At 50.6% G+C, this 24899-nt stretch overlaps 1 protein-coding gene across 1 annotated transcript in view; it reads right to left on the bottom strand.

Annotated features, from left to right (window-relative positions):
• The window catches only part of CPNE2 (copine 2), a 45408-nt gene that overhangs the window by 1348 nt on the left and 19161 nt on the right, over window positions 1–24899 (bottom strand). Inside the window, 13 exon segments of the mRNA XM_030956225.1 lie at window positions 1013–1249; window positions 4861–4994; window positions 5905–5956; window positions 10309–10330; window positions 10332–10361; window positions 11019–11152; window positions 13504–13563; window positions 13729–13815; window positions 14601–14699; window positions 14889–14978; window positions 17981–18064; window positions 21528–21599; window positions 24410–24484. Of these exon segments, the coding sequence (XP_030812085.1) occupies window positions 1013–1249; window positions 4861–4994; window positions 5905–5956; window positions 10309–10330; window positions 10332–10361; window positions 11019–11152; window positions 13504–13563; window positions 13729–13815; window positions 14601–14699; window positions 14889–14978; window positions 17981–18064; window positions 21528–21599; window positions 24410–24484 (1176 nt within the window).

The raw sequence follows: 24899 nt of genomic DNA, 5'->3' as shown, positions 1-24899 counted from the left end.
GGCTAAGACAGAGCAAGACAGGCAGGAACCTCTTGCCTCTGCCTTGGCTGTTCCACTTGCAGGGTGATTTCCAGGTCTGCATAAAATTCCATTTTACACATCCATTTTTTTTTATCTTGACTTTTTTTTTGGTCAAATAATTAAACCATATATCCCTACATTATCCAAATCATTTGTCATCAATACACTTTCAATTAACCTTCCTCTATATTTCCTAGTATCAAAAACAATAACCAACTGTCATCATCACTCCACAACCACCCCCAAACAAATATAGAATTCACCCCAGAACTAACCCCCCCCCAGAAAAAAACCAAACAAAAATACAAACCATGATGCTAAATCATCAACCAATCACCCACCAAATTTTACATTCTTGTAGCTTATGAAAAGCATGACACTGAAGATGTCAAGATGGCTGCCACACAAACCCAAGGACAAAAGACTTAGTCCTAACCTTACTGTTAGTTTTTGCTAGGTATATACATGCAAGTATCAGTGCTCCAGTGTAGATGCCCTGGACACCTTAATTAGGTAGATAGCCCATCTTCCCCAGGATCCCTCCCTGTGACGGTGTTCACAGGGGTCTTATGTTGAAGGAAGGAAGAGACTAGGATTTGACTCCGAATTTCAGAAGGCTTGATTTATTATTCTATGATATATATTACATTAAAACTATACTAAAAGAATAGAAGAAAAGGTTCTCCTCTGAAGGCTAGCTAAGCTAAGAATAGAATCAGAAAGAATGATAATAAAGGCAGCTGTCTCACTCTCTGTCCGAGCTAGCTGGGCTGTGATTGCCCATTAATTATAAACATCTAAGATGGGCCAATCACAGATCCACCTGTTGCATTCCACAGCAGCAGATAATCACTGTTTACATTTTGTCCTTGAGGCCTCTCAGCTTCTCAGGAGGAAAAAATCTTAAGGGAAGGATTTTCATGAAAAGACGTCTGCGACAGCCCCTGCCAGCCCATCTCCCCCGGGATCCCTCCCTGCTGGCCCCACTCACGTTGCGGAAGTTGCGGAAGGGCACGAACTGCACGATGTCGCGCACGGCCTCCTCGCCCGTGTGGGAGCGCAGCACGCGGCTGTCCCCGTCCAGGAACTCCATGGCTGCAAAGTCAGCGTTGCCCACGCCCACGATGATGATGGACATGGGCAGCTTGGACGCCTGCACCACGGCGTGCCTCGTCTCGTCCATGTCGCTGATCACCCCGTCCGTGATGATGAGGAGGATGAAGTATTGCTGCGGAGGGGAGGGCACAGGGTGAGAGCCAGTGGGATGCCAGAACAGATGTCGGAATTCAGGACATCCCTCTGGCTGTCCTGGATTGCCAAGACCCCTGCCAGGGGGCTCAGAGACCCTGGCACAGAGCCCAAGACCTCTGTGGTTTTGATTATGACCCATGGAGCAAATTACCAACCCTATATGAAGATCTATAAGCCATGAAAGTATAAGTGGAATAATAATTAGTTTGTCATGGGGTGAAAAATAGATTTTTGAGGTTTTTAGAATAGGGGTTCAGGAGGCAAGATGGAAGAATCTAGGCGTGTCTAGTCTTTCTCCTTCTTCTTCTTGGCTTCCATCTTCTGCTGTGATGTTGGCACCTTTAAATTGGTTTAGAAGAGAAGCTCACTGTCTAACATAAATGATAGGTATTGGAAAGTTATGGTAAATATTGCACACGTAGTTTTTAGTGTAAAAAGATAACACCACCCTGGGGCGGGCAGAGTGCCTCTGACTGTCCTGCTGAGCGGCCCTTGGCAGGTCAGGAGAAAGAATTTTATAGATAAGAAACAATAAACAACCTTGAGACCGAGAGCTGAGGAGTTCTGACTCCTTCTTCGACCACCAGGCTACGAAAAAAGACTTTCTAACATATCTCAAAGTCACTCTGACCAGCTAAAGTCCTGAGATACACCCTCACACTGCAGCTAGGGCTCACACATGTCGAGGAGTGGCAGGGCCCCTGGGGGTTTGGGGGTGAGCTTCACCATTTCCCAGGTTAACTGGCATTTCATGCCCTTCAGCAGAATCCAGAAATTCAGGTGCTCCTACTCCCCCTGGTTTTTGAAAGATCTTAAACAAACAAACCAGCTCTCACTCCAAAATATTTTTCTGAATTACTGATTTACTGTACTTAACGATGCAAAACAAAATCAACTTCTAAACTGCACAGGATCTCTGTCAGGGCCAGGAGGAATTCAGGCTTGGGACATGAGCCCAGCTGGGAAAGGAAATCTCCCTCTGCCTGCACACAGCGGGGTGTTTTTTGGGGTGCTCCCATCAACATCTCCCTGCTCTGATGGGGAGCATCTCCTGTATTGCACTGCCAGACTGTGGGGCCATCCCACACTGCTCAGGGCTCCTGTCCAAAGCCATGGCTGTGGGATGCACTGAGGGGGATGCAGAGGGTATCAGCAAGCTGGGGGATGACAGAGCAGCAGCATTAGGAACTGCTCCCCTTCCCTTGGGAAAGGGCTGCTCCTGCAGAGCTGGGGAAGGATGGACAGAGATGGACAGATGGTCCTGCTGGACTCAGCTCAGCAAACCTGGAGCATGTGGACCCCCAAAATCCCATCTCCTCTGTCTCCAGGGAAAGTAATAGCTCAATTTTGGCACATTACAGAGCTTGTGTGTGCTGGAGAAATGACGAAAACAAGCACTTAAGAGCATTAAAGGCCTTTGTTCCTCTCCTCATTCTTTCCATTTCCTCTGAAAACCGCTAGTGCAGCATCCTGGAAAAGCAAAGGAAGGAGTGCTGCCCCAAGCCTGTTTTTCTGGTCTTCCTCCAGTCCACATCCCCTGAAACCTTCCCTAAGCCTCATCCACTCTTGCAGTGCTAAACTCCAAGTACTAATAAAGCTGGGTAGAGCTTAAACACAACTGAGGACATGGGTGAGGAGATTTTCCCAAGGCAGACCCTTCCCCACTCCAGCCCCTTTGGATGCATTAACCCTGCCTGCACAGCACGGTCCAGGGTTTAGTTTTTATCTAAAGATGAACTTTTGAGAGCAAAACATAAGTAACATAAGTCTGTAGTAACATAAGTCTGCAGAGCAGGACTGTAACATCTGAGTCTGGAGGACAAGACTAAACTTCAGGAGAGGACCTGCACTGGTCATAACTGGAAGCTGGACTTGGACCTCACCCCATCTGGGAACCAGTATGGGAAGGAGAGTATGAAACCTTGAGGGGAGCAGCTGATAATGACTTTCAGCTGATTTTCCCTTTCCCTGCCTGGCCTCTCCCCTGGAAACATGGAAAGGGTTATTTCCCTTTGTTCCCTTTTTTTTCTGTGAAATCTGTAACAGGATCTGAGAAAAATGCTGGAAAGTATGCAGGAAAAGGGGTGGGGAGGCAGAGCTTGCCAAATGTTTATCACAACATATTTCAGAGGTCAAAAGAATTAAGAGCTGATGCTGGGGATCAGCCTCAAAGCCCAGGGGCTGTGTAGGGGTGATGAAGCAAGGGACCAGGAGGCACTGCTGGAGAGCATCAGTGGGAGATTCCCCAAGGAGCAGTGGCAGTGTTGGTGGTGTCAGTAAATGACAGCAGGACAGGGGTGCTGGTGGCACCTCCAGGCTCCAGCTGCAGTACTCAGCCAGGCTGGCACCTCTGCCAAGCCACAATCAGAGCTGCTGGTGCACAGGGACCAGGATAGGGTGTCCATCACACACCAACCAGCAGCACCTGCCTCCTTTCTCCTCTTTTTCTTGTTAAAATGGCTGATCCCTGCATCCACGTGGGCTCTGGGATGATTCCCAATCCATTTGTTAATGATATCAGCAGGACTTGGAGGGATTAGGCAGCACTGAACAGCATGAGGTGAGAAAAGGGGAGGTTTGGATGCAGGGACCCTGCTGGAAAGGTGAGTTTTAATTCCCCAAAGCTTATTAATCCTTCCCCAAGAGCCAGGTGGTGTAACACTCCTCTGTCTCTCCCCCAGCCCCAGGATGTTTTGGTCTCCCATCCCTTACGAGCTGAGGGCTGTGTTTGTGATCTATGTTGCTATGGAAAAACTACGAGGTTTTTTTGGTCGTATTTGAAATGCTGGGAGCAAGCGAGAGCGGGAGGAAGAGGAGGGCAGGTTCAGGCAGCCACTCAGCACCAGGGGTGGCTTTGATGCACAAGCTGAAGAGGGGATGGAAGAGGAGAAGACCCCGGGGGAGTGAGATCCCTCATCAATAACGCTTTGTGCTGCCAAAAAACCACCCGAGCCAAGCCAGGCTTGCCTCTGACGGCACTATTAGTGCCCATTATTTAAAATCTCCCTTGATTAAACTATTAGTGCCAGCAGAGGGGTGCAATTTGCATATGATTAGTGCCTCTGCTCAGTGCTGAGCCCGTGGGCTCTCCCTCCCCCACTGACAACGACGCAGAAAATGAAAAAATGGGGAGAGACCTGGATTTGTGCTGAATTAAAGCAAATTCAGTATTTCCTTATGCCTGGAGCTGGGAAGAGCAACAGCACTCACAGCAAGGCTGGAAAAGGTCCTCATGGGGAAGAGGCTTTAAGTGTGATCCTGCTTTGCTCCAGGCAGGAATCAGGGAAGCTTTTACCCCCACATCTCCTGCCATGCAACTGCTGGTGCCCAAGCTGAGCTGTTTTGGCCAGCAAAAGCCAGGGGCCAGATCTGCCATCCTCCATGGGCAGACTACTGCCATAGGAACCCAAGGGAGCTCTATCTTGCAGACTCCAGATGCTCTTCACACCCCTAAGAGCACACCTTGGTCACCACTGGCAAGGCTGGACCCACAGACAAGGGAAAGACATGAAAGCCAGCTCAGGCTTTGTGTTCCCCTGCCCAGAGCCATCAGGATTGCCATCAGATCACGGAATCTCACGGACTTACAGATGCAGTTTCCTGTTGGGTGGCTTGAGCTGCAAAACGAGCCACGTGGTTGATGATGGGCGAGAAGTTGGTGGGGCCGTAGAAGCGGATGTGGGGCAGGCAGGCAGAGTATGCTTGGACAATGCCCTCCACACCTTCAGGGAAAGCAGAGAAACAGGCATTACAGAGGGTCACAACTCAGGACCACAGCAAGCCCAACCAGGAATCACTAGCTCATGCTGTCATGGAGCTGAAGTCAGAGATATTTCCCCCACTTCCTGCCCGACTCATCCCAAATTTCTGAATATCCAAGCTTTGCTCTTCAGTTGCTTTGTAGTGGGTCCTCAGACCTTCTGTGTTAGGGAAGCCCTCGTAGGACCCACAGTCAATGAAAGCATTCCTTGGGATTGTGAAAAAATCTCAGACTCAGCCAAGGAGGAGGAGAAAAAAGAAAAGCAACTCCTGGTCTCTGAACATAACCAAAAACAGAGGGTCCACGGTAGTTCTAGAATAGGTAGTAGCCCTTACTACTTCGGATTTGAGCAGTCCTTCAGCCATCACTGTGAGCAGCTATCAGCTGCTAAATGGAGCACTGAGTCTGAATTCCCCATCTGCTAAGCAGGCCTTGTGTTTCTTGCAGCCTTGCAGGGGGAGCAGACGACTGGTAGGACACACCAGACAGCAGAGCGAAGGCGGATTTTACACAGTCTGAATCCAGCTGCATCTTACCCTGGGCCTTCCTACACACCCTCAAATTTTCTGTGCTTTCCTCTGAGTGTGCCTTTAGCATGTGCTCTGCTTCGCTGCTCATGTCTGTCCCTGAACGCGCCTTGAAAAACCCCCATGATCACAGAATCATGGAATGATTCAGGTTGGAAGGGACCTTAGAGATCATCTAGTGCCAACCACACTGACACGGGTGGTGATGGCACCCACCAGATCAGGGCCCCATCCAACCTGGCCTTGAACACATCCAGGGATGAAGGAGTTACTGAAGAAATGCAGAGGAAGGACAGAAGGCCCTGAAGGCATCTAAGGAGTCCTAAAGGCCTGGCAGATGCTTACCTGAACAGAACGGATTCCTGGGATTGAAGTTAATGGCAAACTCATGGGATACCTGTGGAGAAGAAAAGACTCAAATTAATTTGGAGGGCCAGTGCAGGGCAGGCAGCTCACTAACAGTTTAGCTGATACTGCAGGGCTGGTTTAAGTGTGATGCTCCCCTGGATCAGGAGGTCACAGAGTTATGGTCCACATAACTGCTGGGTCAGTGACACTTCCCAGCCCTCTGCTACCCAAACAGCAAACACAAATGTGGTCAGGGCTGAGCAGCACTTGAGGATGAACCAGTTCTCCAATGCCCTCATCATGCAGCCTCCTGAAATTATCACACCAGACATTCTCCCACAGTTACCACAGCAGGTCTGTCCACGCGGCTTCCTGCTGGCTGCCCAGAGGGGAAGCAGGCAGAAGGGATGCTCCCAGCCAGCTGTGCCATCTCACCAGTCACTAGGAGAAATTACTTCATCCTGCTGCAGGTTTTAAAGAGAGAAAACTCAAACTCATCACAGGGAGTGCCAGTCCTGGCAGCATCTCCATTCCCCATCTCTCTGCATGAGGAGGATGCAGCAGGAGGGAAGAAGACACAGCGTGAGCTGTGCTGAAGACCTGGTCTGGCATGTCAGGTACAATGGCAAACCAGGAGCTGATTAACTCCATCCTCTGGGTCAGCATGAGGGTGAAAGGCAGTGTGGGAGAGGTGATGGGAAAGCTTGGGTGTGATGGGCAGCAAGTCCCAGCACAATCTGAGCTGGTTTTCATTGCCTATGAACCCATCCTTCCACCACAGCACATCCAAGACCCTTTGGCTTTTCCACCACCTCCTTTCAAGCTTTCAGAGTGAGATGGTTTTCAAAAAGTCTTGTGGCAAGAGCAGACAGCCCTCACACCTTGATCCCTGGCTGGTGCACTGGACAGCAGCTGCTTTGAACCTGTCTCAGCCAGCACAGAAAGCTGAGCAGCCCAGCTGCAAGAGGGGGCTCCTGGCTTCCAGTATGAGCCTTTCCAGTGCTGGTGTGGGTCAACAGCCACCAGATATGTCGGGTTACACATTCCCCACTCTGCTCCCAGCCATTTAGGCACTCTAAGAAGCAAACAGACCCTCAGGAGCATCAAGGATGTGCAACTGCCTCTTCCAGCACCTCTGAAAGTTGAAGGGGTGATTTGGGCCTTCAGGCCACCGGCTCAAGGACTCTGAAACAAAAAGCTCCCACCCTGTTCGTGCCAGTGTTACAAAACAAGGATATTGTCTCCCTCTCGGAAGGGTGGAGGATTGCTGAGCTTGTCAGCAAGGGAATTGCTTTGGGACACACAAATTCCCAATGCTGGCAGAACGAGTGTCCTCCAGAGCTGTCTGAAGGCAGAGCCCGCCCGAGGCTGCGAACCCAACGCGCGTCTGATTCAGACTTTCCAATTATGCTGGGCATTGTGTCCAAAGCAGCAGAAACTGCTGTTACAAGAGGCTGTGGGGTGGGAAACAGCAACCAAACAAAAGTAAAGTCAACCAAAAGCCTTCCCCATGCTGCAAAGCTGATGGGCTGCCTGACTGGTGACCGACCACAGCCTGCTCAGGTCTCCCCAGGCCTGCAGAGCACCCACAGCCACCAGGGTAGAGACAAGCTGAATATATCACTGTGTTTTGCATACACCCCTTCTCACAGAAGCCTTGATTTTGGGCAATACACCCAAATTCAGTAATTCAGTTGACTTGCAGTTGTAAACGGGCTTTTTTTTTTTTTAAAGATGTTCAAAATTCTGTCATGAGTATTTATAGACAAGGCAGGCAGAAATATTTCCATGTTTTGCTCTGCGAAAGAGGGGTTTCTCTTTCTTTTAAGAAGCAATGAAATGGTTTCAAGCTGTGTTCCTCAGAGCAGAACCCCTACATGGCAGAAGTGTTGCAAAACCTCCTCTGGAGTTTTTATGAATTTTACATATATATAAAAATACATATCTACATATACATATCTCCTAAAAAAATCAACAAGAGGGCTTCAAAACAACAAAAAAATGTAAAAGAAAGGATGTCATTCCCTATTCAGCTTGTACTTTGAAAACAGTTTCTGTGGAGTCCAGCTAAATGTACATGGAGCACCCACCCACAGCTATCCCATTCCCCAGTAACTCACAGGGAGAAACTTTTGAACCACCCCAAAGGGTAAGACCAACCTCACAGAGGGTTCTCTGCCACCTCCAGAAGGAATCCCATCGCTGCCATGACTCAGTTTGCATATATATATATAAAATTATATATAAAAATATAAATATATATAAATAAAATTATATATAAAAATATAAATATATATAAATAAAATTATATATAAAATATAAACAAACAAATAGATATAGATTATATATATATATGGCAAAATGATGGAAAGCCTTGGAGGTTGCATATCAGTCAAGCCACCAGCTTCCTTCGGCTGATCCCATCTCCCAAATCCAGGTGACCGGTGTGGCTCCAACATTTAGAATCCCCCTCTCTGCTGCTGCTTTGCCTTTGCTCATCCCCCAGAAAGCACAACCCATCTGCTCCCCTCTGCTGTTCCCTACTAGGAAACCACTCGAGGCTCTCCACAGAGCTGTTACACCGCAAGATGTTCTTTGACATTTCCAACGCGACTTTTGTGTGTGAAACATCTCGCTCCGACGGGCGCCTGAGAAGCATTGGGGGAGCCATGGCAACGGGAGCACAAAGCACCATTTATACCTCTTGTATCTCCTGGCAATCTTTGCTTGGGTCTGTGGCTCCCTGCTTTCTGTCCACTGTAGCACAGGGTGCGGGTTTTCATGAAGAGCTGCTGCTTTGGCTTTGAAGTTACACAATGAGCCTCGACAGCCAAAAAATCATTAATGAGCGAGTGGAGCCAGTGATGCTTAGAGAGAGCTGGGAAGAGAGGAAGCCCCAAGCTGGAGAGGTGCAGGGAGATGCACCAGGGATGGCCTCACTGATAACATGAGACAACTGATGGGTCATGGGTGACCTGTAGGCATGGCCCAAGCACCTGGGGAGGAAGAAGCTGCTCCCCACTGGGGTTTATTTGGGCTTAGAGACCATTCTGGGGAAAAACAAGTTGTTTTTTCTGGTAGCTTTTACAGAGCATCTCCTAGCCCACAGGAGGCATGTGCAGAGCCCCCAGCTCTCATCTTCAACCCAGTACCCATCTCCAATCTTGCCAGAAGGGCTGTTTCTAACCCAGCAATGCTCTTCCTGTGGGCACTGACTCACACACATGGGCAGCACAACAGGATGCTCTCTGTGACAATCCCGAGCTGCTGAGCCCTTTCCATGCCTACTGCATGCCTACTGCATTTCCCATTCCCATTTTTCTCCCCAAGTAATAAATCCCTGGCAGCAGTTGGCTCTTAGACCTTGGAAGCTGCTTACCTAGATTTTCCCAACAAAAGTGATAAAGTGACAGACCAGAGACATTTGCAGGCCAAGGAGGATGAATCAGCTACAAAGTGCACATGGAGGGATCTCCTTCTGTGGCTGGCAAACAGCAAGAGCTCCGACTTGAGTCATACAAATTCTGGCTGCTGGGAGGGCAGGGAAAAGCACAAAGCCGGAGCAGGCAGGACATCCCCAGCACGAGGGCTGGCAGGGATGAGCTTCCCAGCCCAGCTCCCAGCTGCTCATGACTTACATGCCCTGCTGTGCTCAGCCCAGAGCACAGCTCCCCTCCCACAGAACACAAAGGGCTTGCTGAGATCCAACCCCAGCCTGGAGCTGGGAACGCCTCAAAAGCAGCGAGCAGAAAGAAAATGCAAACAAAGGGCGTGAGCAAAGAGCAGCCAGAAGAGCCAGCCAGTAACTAATGATGGTGGTGTCCCAGCACATTGTCTCAGCCCTGAGAAGATGCTCCCCATCTGCCAGCCAGGCTGCAGGAACAGCTCCATTCCCTGCGCTCCAGTAGAGCAGGATGTGCAGCTCAGCCCTTGAAGGACCAGTGTCTAATCCTAGCCAAAGATCAAGGTGGATTTTTGGGAAGGCTCCTGTGCTTCAGCCCTCGCAGTCTCCGCATGTGCAGCATCAAATCAAGGCTCCCCAGCTCCCAGCCCCCTTCCAGACTTAGCTGTCGTCTGACACATTCATCCAGAGGCCTTTTCCCTTCCCCAGAATTGTTCCTGCCTTCTGCCAGGAAAATGAATCAATGCCTGGCTCTGCCTATTAATGCCAGGGAGCTGCTGCTTTCATGCCAGTGCAGAAGGAAGGAACGGGCTGCCTGTGCCCCATCCCTGCCTTGCTGCCCACCCACACTGACACATCCCACCGGCTGAGATTCCACACCTGCCCTTTCCCCCTCTCCCCAGCAGCTTTTCCCTGACCAAGCCCTGGCAGTTCTGCTCCTGCCAAGGCAATTTCAGGACAAACCCATCTCAAACACTCAGGTGGCCACAGCACTTCACCTTCCAGTCTGGCGGGAGCTGGGCCGAATCCCAGAGCAGGAAACATCTTGTCCCTAAAGAGAAGGAGGAAAACATATGGGTGTACTGACACACACAGAGCAGGCTTGCACAGCTTCTCCCAAAACATGCAGTGCTCTTCAATGGGAGATAAACATTCTCAAGAGAGAACAGATATTCCCCCTTGAATTTGACCTTTAGAGAAAAAGGAGCCCAGCTTTGCTCTGTTTCCCAGAGAGACCAGGAGCATCCTCTTGCCCAAACACACACGTCTCTTGCAGGCATGTAACCCTGGAGATTTTAAAAAGTGAGCAATCCATTTTGGTCACAAAAGCCATCACAGTGAGAGCAACACACTTCTGTTTTGTTTTCTCTATCAATGTCTGAGATGATATTTTTTTGATATTTTCTCCATTCCTCAGGATGTCTGAGGAATGAGGCAGTCTGGGGTCACAGCTCTGACAGTAAACAACAGCAAGCTGACAGCCCCCAGGATGTTCCACCTCTGCTAACATCCTTCGCCTCCACAGCAGCAGTGGGGAGAGAGGAGAAAGCCTGTCCCAATCCTCTCCTCCTGCATCCTGATGTTTATGGTAAATAATATCCTTAAGGTATTACTTAGCCCTGGATCAAGGCAGATGCATCCCAGAAGCCTCTTGGGAAGCCAGGGAAACATCTGCAAATGGGTGGTGGCAGAAGGACACGGTGCTTACGAGTCATAGTCCTGGATGATCTGGCCCACAGCCCAGATGGCTGACAAGTACTCATTTGTGCCCAGGGGGTTGATGTAGTGCAAAGAGGAGGGCTCCTGGGGGTTCCCATTGGAAGCTGTGAAGTCAATCCCAACCTGGAGGACAAGAGAGAGGCATAAACCCATCCTCTGTTAGCAAATGCCACCAGAGACCTGGCCACCAAGCCTCCACTGCTGCGAGGCCCACACACAGTTCCCTCAAACTTCAAACTTTGGAAAAAAGTTTAACAAAATCCATTTCTTCACCTTCCTTGCAAAAAGTTGATTGAATACTGCATTAGGCAAAGTCATTCACTCTTTCCCCTCCAGTTTTCACCAATGAGCATCACACAAGGTGTCCCCAAGCAGCCCCTACTCCTGGAGCAAGCCACCACCAGCTCCAGCTGAGGACTCTCACTCCCATCTCCCAGGTGCACAGGAACTGAGCAGCCCCAGGGCCACCAAGGCAGCCAGGGCCACCTGGGTACCTGGATCTCAAGGTCTTTGACCAAAGCATCATAGCCCTGAGCAGACCTTTCCCTGCAGGCAGGAAGACCAGCTCTTCACCAGGCTTCCCCAGGGACCAATATATGCTGAGCTCTCAGGGGACTCTGTCAGGAAGGCACTAAATTAGGCTTTCTATTTAAAGGCATTTGTAGAAATGCCTATCTCAGACCCAGATAAATCTGGCCAGGAGAGGAGAGATGCTGAGCCACCCAATCTGACGTGACTGGGAAGGAAGAGCTGGGACCAGGCAAACAGGCAGCGTGACTGCACTCGACTGGTTTGCTTTGCAAAGAGGCAAAACCCAAAATAACTCCACTGCCTAAATCGAGCTCAGGGATTTTGAGAGAGATTTTGCTCCATATTCATAATGGGAGAGGACAAATGGCAGATTGCCTGAGAAGGGACCTTGGCCTGGCTGGGGCAAGAGGACATCACAGCCCAGGAGGTGCCACCACCTTGTGCCAGGGTGGTTGGAAAAAGGGCATGGCAGGACAAGGGAGTGTGTTTTAAACTGCAGGAGTGTGGGTTTGGATTGGAGATAAGGGAGAAATGTTGCACAATGAGGGTGGTGAGGCACAAGGTGTGCAGAGAAGCTGTGGCTACCCCATCCCTGGAAGTGTTTAAGGCCAGGCTGGACAAAGCCCTGGGCAAGCTGGTCCAATGGAAGTTGTCCCTGCCCATGGCAGGGGGGTGCAATGAGATGATCTTTGAAGGTCCCTTCCATCCCAAACCATCCTATGGTTCCATGAAGACCTAACTTCTTTATAGAACACCTGTATGGCCTCACCAAACCTGTGGAACATCCCTGCACCAGCTCTGGCCAAGCCACCATGGCCAGAGAGCAAGAGGGAAACTGAGGCACGGGGTGGGGTGGAGTGAGACAGGCAGGGCCCTGCTGGTGCAAGCAGTGCCATCAAGAGCAGCACTCAGGCACTGGGTCTGAGAGGGACACAGCTGCTCTGCTTCCAGCACAGGGCACACAGCTGAGCCCAAACCCTCTTCTCTGGCATCAGCCCTCCTCTCCTGAGCCCCTACCTCGGTGGGGAGGGCACCAGTGGCCTTTCCAAATTGCAGGGGGTGTGTGCAGCATCCTCCTGCCAGCTCAGGTGTTTCTGCCGTGCTCCCTTTGGAAACACACCCTTTGGACCAAAGATGCCTTGGGAGGAGGAGCCCTCCAATAACCAGCAGATCTTTAGATGGGGGAAAAATTTCTGCATTCAAACCTAACTCACACCAGAGCTCTGTACTACCAATAAATTCACTGATTTTCTCTTCTATTCAGTCTCCAGCACCCAGGCCAAAGCGCACAGAGGCAGAGCAGCACACAAAAAGCTCTCCCAATCATTGCTGTTCCTATGGCAACTCTTCCTCCTCCTCCTACTCTTCCCCCATCATGTTTTCAGAAAAAAACCAACAAAATACAAACTGATCTAACTGTGAGTGCCTGCAGCTCTCTGGGTACTGCACCAGGAAAGTTTGCAGAAATTGAGAAACCCGCTTCAGCATTGTGGTGGTTTCACTCAGGATTGACATGTTCTTGCTTATTTGCTCCTGACAAGCTGTGGTCCAGCTTGAAAGAAAGTGGAAATGTCAGTAAAAATGCAGAAAACCATCTCTATAACATCCCAAAACCTCCCATATGGGCTCAGAATGAGGAGAGCTGCCATTAAAAAAATGAGGGTGGTTAAAGCTTGAAATAGGGAGAGAAGTTGGTGACATTTTGTGAAGGGTCAGAAGGTCTTTTTGAAAGTCTGGCATTCAGCCAAAGTCCAACCAGTTCCCTCCATGCTACTGGATGTACCTCAGCATCCCCAGAATCCCCAAACCCACATGGTTTAGCAGCAAAATGGGCAGCTCCTGTCACCCCAAGCTGGTGCCAAATCTCACACTGAACCTCACTCCCCAGTTCTGCCCATCACATAGGCGTTACTACTACTGGGCAAAGAAGCAAAAGTCCTTACAGTGAACATCAGCTGGCAGCCTCCCAGGATGTAGTCCAGGAAGGAGAAATCTCTGGTTATCTGAAAGAAAAAACCAAAAAAAGCAGTGTTTCAGCAATTGTCATCATTGCCATCATTATTCAGGCTATGCAGGCCCTTGGAAACACAAGGGAGGCAGAGGATAAGGGATAGGGAGCTTGAAAAGCTCAGTCAGGGCTGAAGGAAACATCTCAGTAACATACTCACCTTGCAGGACTTGACAATGATGATCCCAGAGTTCTTGTAATTCTTTTTCTTCTTTTGCTTTTTGGGGTTAATGCACTCCAGCTCAAGCTGTAACACACAGGACAGGCCCTGGTGTGAGAGCAGTGCTGGGCTGTGCCCCGTGGCTGCAGATGCCACCAGCAGCACGTCCTGGGGGCAGCCCCCCTCCAGTGCTGAGGAGGAAGATTTTAGTGCCAGGCTACAGGTTGCAAATCCAGAGGAAAAACGGGCTCAATGCCTGCCTCTGGCACCACCACCTTGTGCAGTCCTACACAGGGCACTTTCATGCCTTTGTGCCTCAGTTTCCCCAGGCAGGAGACAATGCACCACACATGGTGTGTGCACCTCTCCATGCCTTGGCCAAGATGTCCTGGCCTGCAATCCTGGTGAACACAGCACTGCAAAGCTCTGCCATCCAGGGGTCTTCACAACACCCCTTCAACCAGGAGGCATCTGCCAAGGATCTCGGCCAGCACTTCAGGGCAAAACGGGGACACTTCTGTCACAAAACTGGTGTTGAGCTGCACTCCTGGGGACCAGGCTGGCCCTGCTGCAGATGCAGCCCCAGCAGCAAGTCACACCTCCCCTTCTGCCCCCCAAACCACAGGGCACCTCCAAATCATGGGTGCTGCTTCACACACCCAGCAGAGCCTGATTTTCAGCAAAGCCTGCCTCAGCACTCCCCAGCTCAGGCGTTTCAGCTACAGCCTGGGTCACTGAGGGTGCGGGTGGAAGGAGAAAGGAACTTGGACTTGGCTTCTTCTGAGCACAGATTGAGGGTGCAAGTACCAAAGTCTACCATCAACCCTGAGGAGCCCCTTCCTCATTCTTCCCCAAAGCATGTCAGCACTCACTGGAGAGGCATCTTGGGCTTCACACAGCCTGGCCACCGAGGTCTGGAACTCCCCGATGAAGTCGTGTCCCCCATCGCTGTCGTAATCGTAGCACACCACCTGGGATGGATGGAACAAAAACCTCAGGAACAGCAACCACCTCCTGCCAGAGCTGCTGGAGTCCCCAGCTGGAGACCCCAAATGAGGAATTTTTTGTTGCTTTGGGGTTTGTTAATAAGGCAGCCATGGGGGTTCAGATGTTCGAGAGTCAATCCCAGAGGCTGATCCCCACAGAGGGCTCCCCACTACCTTTATCATCTTCTCCATCTCTCCATCACACAGTGACACCAAAGGCACAGTGAATGGCTTCCAGACAGGGTCCAGTGTGTATTTGATCACCTGCAGGGGGGAGCACAGGATGCTGTCACCATGGGCACACACACAGGCACAGATCAGGACAAAGCAGGGACACATCTCCAAGAGTGACCCTGAAGCAGCTCCTGGTGGGCCAGGCCAGGCAGGCTGGCTCAGCCCTCCCCTGCCTCCATAATTGAGACACAGCAGCTTCCCCTTCTCAGGCTGCAGCAGGTGTGAGTTAAACCAGGTTTGTTTTCATTGTGCTGGGTGATTTATCCACCCATGGGAGCAATTAAGGAAATCTGCCTGAGAGAACAGCTGTGGCACACTGGGCAGCAGGGGCACAGCAATGCCTGAGCACTGGCACAGCCACTCACTGCACAACCCCCCTGCTATTTCTGCCCTCTGCATCCTCTGCTTGCCCCCTGCTCACTGCTTAGAGCCCCCCAGCACCCAAACACAGCCTGAGTCCATCTAAGGTCTGACCACTGAGAAGATGGAGCAGCAAGATGCTGCAAGCAGCCCTGGAAAGCCAAAACAGCCTGGGGCACATTAAGCTCTCTTGTCTCATCTGTGTAACATCTGCTGCCTGGGCTGGAGAAATATTAATTGATGCTTTTTGACATTTCCTGAGAGAATGCAATTGCTTAGTAGAAACCTAAGCAAACTGGAGCGGGCTCCAGGCACATGCTGTGAACATCAGAGGTGCCTGCAGGGTAGGCAAAGATCCCTTTTCACCGAGGTGTGGTGCTCACAGAGAGAGATTCACAGGGACGTTCAGAAAGCCAGGCACAGGCAGCAAATTAACCCTTCTCTGTGCAAAGCAACCACGGGGGATTCTGCTGTAAAGGACCTTGGATCTCTGCAGGTGGGACAGTCACTGCACAGAGCAGGGAGGAAGAGATCCATGGCTGCTGCTGTGGGCAAACTCCTGCACAGCACCTGGGATCTTGTGTGACAGCTAAGCTCTTCCTGAGAGTGGGGGAAACCCTGACAGGGCAGGAACAGTTCAGCTGAATTTGTAAAGACCCCCTCCAGGAGCCTGGGAGAGCAGGGGGAGCCCACACATCCCAAGATGCTGCCAGGCCACCAGGGTGGGTGGGGGAGAATCCAGAGTTCCAGCTGAGCACTCACATCTGTGCTTGGACAACAAGCTGCAGCACTGCACCCATCCTGCCCTGTCTGCTGGGGCAGGGGAAATGCCAGCATCACACTGAAAACTGGTTCTATTCCTGCACTGGAAACTAAAAGAATGGAGAATTTTATTTCTTCATATCCAGCCTCAAAGCACAAAGATGGTGACAGTATCATAGAATGGCTTGGGTTGGAAGGGGCCTTAAAGATCATCCAGTTCCAATCCCCCACCATGGGCAGGGACCTTCCACTAGACCAGGCTGCTTCAAACCCCATCCAACCTGGCCTTGGACTCTTCCAGGATGGGTCACCTAATGTGGGGTACCCCCCTCAGGGCATCTGGATGTATGCAGGGCTGGAAAGGTGGAGGCTGTTGGAGCACCCATTACCTGAAAGAAAACTTGTCTAGACCTTGATCCAGTGAGGCAGGACAAGGGGCAGCAACTCAGAGGAAACACCAGTACAGACATCTGTTCCCCACAAACCTGACAGGCTTTTAGACATGCCAGCAATGGCTGGTGCTCAGTCACCTCCCCATGCCTCTCCAGAAGGAAGGGCTGGGGGCCACTCCAAACCCCCACATCTGAGAAACACATCTTGTTGAGTCAAAGCCCAGCGACACACACTGAATCATGAGGGAAAAAACAAGTGAGGTCCCAGCCTGCTCCCACAGAAATACAGGAGAAATACTAAGGTTGATGTGAGCTAAATATGCATGGAAAGGTGTGTGGGAAAGCACCAAAAAATAAAACAGCAGAGCTGAGGTTGTAAGGATGGCCTGTGTTGGCACCACAGGACACAAGGCATTACCCACATCCTGGTGCTCACGTGCCTGTGGGTGTGTGAGGGAAGGAAATCCTCATGGACTTTGCACAGAAGTGGTAAAACCAAACATATGGAGAGACTTAGTAAACAAACACCACTTTCTCCTGCCACCTGAGCTCCCCCTGTGTTTTGTTACAGCAGTTTCCTGTGATGGTACAACTCCTTAACCAGGCTTTGAGGGAACAAGGAAAGGGATGGAGAAAGAAGGGGAGATGGGGTGAGATGGAGCTCTCTTCCTCTGCCATGGAAGCTGCTGAGTCCCCCCTCCAGTGATTCCCCCTCCTCTCTCTGCCAGCTGCCAGGAACTATGTGCAAACTGAAAACAGCCTTGAAACAAGCTCTGAGGAGAAGAAAGAAAGCCGTTGAAAAGTACTTATTAGTCCATTGTTAAAGCAAAATCCAGCCTTTTTCTCCCTGCCTATTGCTGTGCCTGGTATTGCTAACATCACTGGCTTCAGCAGCTTGAGAACATGACCAGCTCAGACCAAATTACCACAGCAGGTATAAATGAGGGAGAGGAGGGGTCAGCTGGCCCTGCTCAGACCCACCAAGACCCTGGTACAGCTCTCTGCCTCCCTGGCTGTGGCTCTGGCTCATGAGAGACACGAGGAGGGTGCTTCTGCACTAAAACTGGAGGTGCCTCAACACCCAGCTTAGGTGGAGGTGGGGAAAAAGCTCATTTTAACCTTTCCCCACCTCACACCACCTCTCTCCACCATCTCCCCAAGTCACAGCTCATCCTGGTGCTCCTGCAAGTGGAGGGAGAGTGGCCCAGGGCTCAGTCTAAGCCCAGGATGAGACTGGAGGTTATCACAGGCTTCAAGACCATCTCCCTCTCTGCATGCTAGACACAGCAGGGCACAGAAATTTTTCAAGACTTTGCTGCCAGTGAACCTTCATCTGCTGGAGTCCAGCAGCCTCAACTGGACACCAGGAAGCAAAGCTGTGAGGTTTTGAAATCCCTGGATCCCACCCTGCTCTACAGGCAATGGATGAGATAACCCCATGAAGGGCAAGAGGAGCTGATGTGAGGATGGAGGTGTCTCAGCAGCTCTGTTTTGGAGCAGTTTTGGAGTTTTGCTCACCTCTGTTCTGTGAACCAGCATCCACTTCCCATCATCACCTGGTTTATAAAACTCCAAGAAGGGGTCTGACTTCCCAAAAAGGTCCTGGAGGGAGAAGAACAGGACGGGTTACAGGGTGCTCTGCAAGCAGCAGAGGTCCAAGGGAGATGTTCCTGTGTCACTGCCAGCCCTGCAGACACTCTCCTGTCCTCGTGGGGCCAGGTCAGGCACTCTGGCAAGCAGGCAGCACCCACAGGCAGTGTCCTGGCTGTATGAATCCCCTGGATTTCCCCAGCACATTTTGTGAGCTTGGTGAGTTGGCACCCCAGCGTGTGCCTGTACCCAAGGAGCTCTCTGGACACAGATGCCACAGAAAACAACCCCAGCTGGGAGGCAGCTGCATTTGGGCTTGGAAAAACATCCAAAGCCTCAGAGGAAAAACCAGAATTTTGAAGTGCATCTCTTGGGGGAGAAAGGAAGAAAATCCACCCTCCTACACACAGCAGCAAAGCATAAGCAGAGGAAGTCTTTAAGGAGCGAGCTGCCCTGGTGTTGACAGGGATCATGTAACACCCTGAGCTAGCAGCCCTGAGTCAGTGTGTGCTGCCTCTGTGCCAGCATCTCCTCAGATAATCCCCCGACAAAGGCTCTGCTTCACGGGAACGTGCACACACACACACCCCCCTGCTGGGATCAGCTCGGGGGCTGCCTCGGGAGGAGGAAGGCACCAGCAGGGAAACTCCGGCTTTTCTAGGCAGAGCTTCGTTCCCATTCAGAAAAAAACCCAAGGAGTTGCTAAGAAGAAACCCAATCCCAAATATTCCAGACAATCTATGGAGAATTTAAGTTATTTCAGTTGGGTTTTCCTCCTAGAGGAGGGTGGGTGTCTGAGGAATTTTGATGCGTTTGTGCTTCTGAGCGATGCAGTGGGGATGTGAGGGGCTGTGCATGGGGAAGGAGGAAACGGGGACACTCCAGGACCTCCTGTCCACAGCAAGCCCAGGAGATGGCAGCTGGGGTGCACATGGGTTCTAGTGATGTCCCAGCAGAAAATCCATCAACATTTCCATGTAAATCCTGTTTCTGAAGCCAGCCAGAAAAGTAAATCACTGCAAAGTGTTCTGGCTTGGGGAAACTACAACTTGCTTCAGTCAAAATTCTTCTGCAGAGAAGCAGACCATAAAGGCTCTCTGGTGAGACAAGGCTGGTTTTTTCCTCCCCTTTTTCACACATTTGTAGGATAGAAACACAAACCATTCCTTCTGCAGCTTTGTGACTATAGCACAGCTCTGATCCCTCACCCACCGCCTGGGCTTGGCACTTGCAGGCTTCTCAGATGGATTAAAGAACCAGTGGTGGGTACCTGACCCTGCCTGTGCTGGCTTAACCTCCAACCAAGGCAGCTTCAGCAGCAGCAGCCCAGCGTGGGCTGGTGGAGGCACTGGGAGCTTTGAAGGATTTGCTGCCATCCCACGTGGATCAGCCTGGCCTGCAAGTCCAGTCAGCCTTGTTCTGTTCAAAGCAGGGTGGGAGATGCCTCCAAGCCACAAGACTGTGGGCTGCTATTTTAAAACATCAAACCCACCCACATCTCACCCCTGCAAACCTGGCAGGAGGTGGAAACTGAGCAACCAAAGGAGCTCAGCAGGCCAGATCGATCTGCAAATTGATCCAAGAATTGAAATGATCCAAACTGGTTTTAACACACCATGGAGAAGGAGGGAGGGACTTCCAGCAGACACAGCTCCGTAAATCACAGATACAGCTCCCTAAATCACAGATACAGCTCCCTAAATCACAGCTTCCAGCAGCAGCCCTGGCTTGCAGCACTTGCTGTCCCCCAGCCATGCTGAAGCATCACTGTCACCTCCTGCTGTCCCCACTGCTGTGGTGGCACGGACAGCTCTGGGCTCCACATGGCTGGTCCCAGGTGGGAATACCTCCTCTTCTGCAAGATATTTTATCTTTCAACAACTCTTCCAAGAACTGATCATGAGGTATGAGAGCCCCAGGCTGAGTCTGCTGCTGACATGCTCCTGCTTTGCAGTTTCAACATTTAAATCAAGGTAGTGAGATGCAGGTGGAGAGGATGGAATGTGATGGGGAGGAGGACCTGCCTGCAGCCTCAAAGAGATCCCAGCCTCAGGGCAGCCCTGGCAGAAGGAGCTGCCTGGGGCTGAGCACTGCTCCAGGCTGGCTTTGTGGCACAGCTGCCAGTGAGGGATGAGCACAGCTTCAGCTTGGTGTGTGCACTGAAGATGATCCCATGACCCCACCACAAAGTCCTGTGATATCCAGTCCCTTCCTATAATGTCTGAGCCTGTAGCTGTGCTCCCAGCTCCATGCTGTGTGCTACAGGATGCTGCAACTCCCCAGGCTGCAACCTTAGCCTTGGTTTTCTTTTGTTTATTCAATTTTTCACTGTCTTTCCTAAACTTAAACAAGTTTTACCCAGCTCCCACAGCTGCATTTCAACCATAACCAAAAATGCCACCAAAATATTGGTTTTCATCCAACATCCCTGTTCAAGGGCCATTTTAATTTGCATGAAGTGACCTGAGCATCCTTTGCTCATGAGCAGGACTTTGAGCACTGCAACTCTGTCCTGCAGTATGGGAATTGGCAAAGAACCCTTGTCAGCTCTTGGTGGCAGCAGGTGGTCACTGAGCACAACCTTTCTGCTGACACCTACAGATTAAATTGAATTGTTTGTTATTTGTCACCTCCTAACTGGGGCATTTGGCTCCTTGCACTAGGCAGGGTAAGGAGGAGGGTGAGAAAACAGCCATTTCCAACAGGTGGGGAAAAACACTTGGATAAACCAGATACCCACTGAGTTTTAACAACAGGACTGGGTGAGCCCCATCTTCTGCCCCAGCAAATACCCTCCTGCCTGGCTGCTTGCTTTATCCTGTTTTCAAAGAAACTGAGGGCCATCCTACCAATAAAACAAGCTCTGGAGAGACTAGGAAGAAGGAAAAAATAATATTCCCATGGATTGCTTAGCAACAGGAGTGGTTCAAGAGGAATAGCTCTGGTTGCCTGGTAAATAAGGTCAGAAGATGCTGTTCAGAGAGGCTTTAAGAACTGTTTCCTGTGCATCACGTCCAAAGCAAAGCTCATGTGCTCCCTGCCTCTGGGAGATCCTCACTTCCTGGGAGAAGACAGGCCCTACACTTTGTACAGAAGCAGGTCTTTGCCCCACTTCCAGAGGGGCTGAAGGTGACAAGCCAGGAGCTCTCAGGTCATAGAGTCAAGGGTCATCAAAACTTCCAGCTCTGTCAGGAGGCAATTCCAAACAGCTGCCACTGAGGCAGTAAATCTGCTGTCTCTGAAACATGCTGATGCACACAGAATCCTTCCACCTGGAGATGTGTGATGAAGAACAGTGACAACAGGGAAACTGAGGCACAGATGTACCCAGCAGCCAGAGGATCTTGCCCAGTTTCACCCTGAAACCTTCTCCAGTGGGACTGCTTTCTGTCACTGCTACACCCAAAGCAGAGATTTCTTTAGATCCCGAGGGCAGAAATTTAACATTGCATCCCCCAGACACAGCTCCACTCACCTTTTTATCCAGTTTTCTGCCAGCCATGCTCAGAGTAATCACCCTGTTGTCCGAGAGCTCCTGGGCAGCTATCTGAAAGACAAGGGAAGGCTGCATTCATTCTCAGCATTAAAATTATGTTTCTGGTAAAAAACACAATCCCTTTCTTGAGTGTTATGCTGGACTTGGTCTCACATGGCTTTTCTGTACCAGGGTTCATTCATGGCCTCCAAGGAGGAGAAGCCTCCAAGGACTGAGCCAAGAGGGAGGAGAAGCCATCTGAACCCTTGCCAGCAAGATGTGCAACCTCATCCTCCATGTCCTGGGCTGGGCAAGGCAAAAACATCCTTAGGGGAACATTTCCCTCAGGGGCAATGCTGGTGGAAGCCAGGGCAACATTTCCCTGAGAGGAAATGCTGGTGGAAGCCAGGGCTTGAGCCATGTGTCCAGATGCCCACCTGATAGGGCAGCCCCAAGGATGAAGAGCCCATGAGTGCTCCTGAGGAGCTGCAGCAGGCAGGAGCACAGCCCAGACCCCTTCAGATGGAGAGACTTCATTCACACGTGCTCCAGAAGGGCTTTGGCTGCCAGCCCCCAGTGGGCCAGTTTTGTCTGGAATATGGTCTAATCAGTCTCTTGGTATTTTAAAGGAATGTTTATAACAAAACCCCACATTTATTCACTTTTATTACAAGCCATTTTCTGAATCACTTGTCTTTTTTTTCCTGCCCAAGCATCTGCTCTCCAGCTCTCCTTTCTCTGATCTCTTGAGGTGGGCTGAGCTGTTCCCCAGCATTCCCAGCTGCATGCTCCTTCTCCCAGGGCAGGGGCCAGCACCAGGAGAGCCAGGAACACAGCCTGGACATTGTCCTTGTGCACAGTGTCCCAAGCATGGCTGTTTGCGGGCTCTCACAAGAGGCTGTCCTGCACTGAAATCATGCAGTGTCATTACACCAAGGCTTCAAGAAAAACTTGCAGAACTCCAGGGGACAATTTTCTACAGAAGGAGCAATCAGAGGGTTATTGGCACTTAGGAGAGCTGGGGAGTTGGCAGAGATGAGGAGGCAGAGATGCAGCTCCTGCATCTGCCTGGGCAGCTGAGGGGATGAGCCACAGCTCCTGGACAACCTCCTGTTCTTCCCATGGTGGACACAACTCTTTGGTCCACAGAGGACCCCCATTCACTGCATATGAGCCCCAGTTTTCCCCTCTGCCCCATACAGGAGTTCCCTATTGCCATGCCATGGAATTACTTTTCTCTCCCACCAATCCCTGGTGGGTGCAAGCAATCACCAAAACCAGCAGGAGGAAGAGAAACTGCAGGGAAGAGGATGAAATCTGCCCTTTCCTCAGCCCCACAAAAGCATGTTCAGCTGGAATCCAGCACTTTAGGGCTCCTGTAGGCTCTGTAAAAGCCAGGCTGTGCAGACAAGCCAGGAATGTCCTTGTGCCACCCTGCCACAGTTGCTGGTGGCATCTTCTCTTGGCCAGCACGGACAGTAACAACATCCCCACCACTATGTCCAGCACAGGGGTGCAGAGAGATTTTAAAGATTTAAAGGTGTTGCAAGATTTTAAAATTTACTTCCACAAACACAGAGGTTTGCTTTGGGATCTTCTCTCTTCAAACTCAGGGACCCCCACACAGTCCCATCTATTCAGCCACGGCTCTTCTGCTGCATTCACCTGTGTGGCATCTCAGCTAGGAAAATGGATAGCTGGGCACAACTGAAGGGAATGAGGACAAGGAAGTCAGGCTTTGGCTCCAGACTCCCTGAAGCCTGCTCCTCCAGTGGTGTCCATGGTGTGTGCTTCAGCACTGCACCAAGAGCAGGGAAAGGTGACAACAGGATTGTGTGTGTGGACATCACCCAGTCCAGGACAGGATGAAAAAACCCAGATCAAGAAATCATATCAGTTCTACAAAATTAAGGAGATGTCTCTGCCCCTTGGATGTTTAATGGCACATTAGTGACACAACAGGACCTTCCTTTCTCTAAAGCACGTAGCCTTTGAACTTGACTGGAAACTTTTCCAGCTCTTCCCACTCAAGCAGCAGATGGGATGTGAGAGCCCTGGGAATGGCCCCACTTCTGAACCTCACTGTGGCTTTTCCCCTTGCATTTAAAGACTAACTGCAGCAATTAGGAGAGAAAAATATCTTCCCCTAAAGCAAACAGAACTGAGATGCAGCAGGTCCCAGGCTTTTAAATCTCTCCAGTGCTTTTAAACCTGACAGAAGTTTAACTCCTTGCTGGCCTTTCCTTCCACAACTTTGCAGCCCAGCTGCACATTTCACAAAACCCATAACACAGCAGAGATCCAAAAATGATGGCAGCTGAGGTAGAACAGAAACACACCTAAATTTAGTCTCTTCTTTTTAAAAAAGAACATTGCTGAAGAGATCCGCAGCAGGAAGGCCACTGCCCGAAGGGGTCTGGATCAGAAGCAGTGGCTGTTGCCATGAGAGTTGTTGCCATGGCACATCCTCATCCTACAAACAAAATCACCCATCCCTGCAAAAGGAATGAGCCCTATTACCTGTCACTGCACCAGAGAGGTCTGAGCAGGCGCCTTCTACCAGATAACAAACAGCAGCAGCACAGATTTACTTTGTACTTCTGCAGACTGAGGCATCTTTTATTTCTGAGACTGAAGCAGAAGTTGAAGATTCACAGTGCTAAGCACAGGACAGACACTGAGCAAGACCATCCCTGTCCCAAATAAACTGTCCTGTCCCAAATAAACTGTCCTCCAAACAGACCAAAGTGGCCAGGAAAACAACAAGCAAAAGGAAGAATATTCAAGAGATTCACCCCAGTCTCCTGGAGCCCCTGTGAGTGCCCTGCCTTGCCCCCATCCACCTTCAGAATCCCAGCAGTTACACAAAGGAGCCAACCTACCGTGATCATGCCCTTCCCAGCTGGCTTGCCATTCCCCAGGAGGAGAGTCCGCGTTATTTTCTTGCTGGAGACAATCTAGAGATGCCAAAGACAAAAAAGCCATGATTGTACAAGTGATCAAAAGCAGACCCATAAGCAACTGATCATTGCTCATGTTGGTTAATTCAGATTAAGCGTTTGCAGGAGTAGAACAAAAGCACCAATATGCAGAGATGGCTGTGAGAGTGGGAATATCACCAGTGACACCCAGCCCTTGGGGAACCCAGGCACCAGTGGAGGAGATCAGTGGGTCCTCACCCAGACAGAACCACTGCAATCTGATCCCAGCAACATCACCACTCACTCCCTCAAGACCCATTTCACACACTCCTACCATGACCCCTGCTAGCACCTTGATTGCAGGACATGTTTCCACGGGTGGATCCCGATTACAAGCTGGATGCTCTTCCCCAGCATCATTCTGGACCCCCTGAGCAGGGACAGCACCCCC

This window comes from Camarhynchus parvulus, chromosome 11 (assembly GCF_901933205.1).
Source record: "Camarhynchus parvulus chromosome 11, STF_HiC, whole genome shotgun sequence".
In the NCBI taxonomy this organism is placed as follows: domain Eukaryota; kingdom Metazoa; phylum Chordata; class Aves; order Passeriformes; family Thraupidae; genus Camarhynchus; species Camarhynchus parvulus.
Note: the sequence above shows the minus strand (reverse complement) of the source record. Positions and strands in the feature narration are given on the sequence as shown.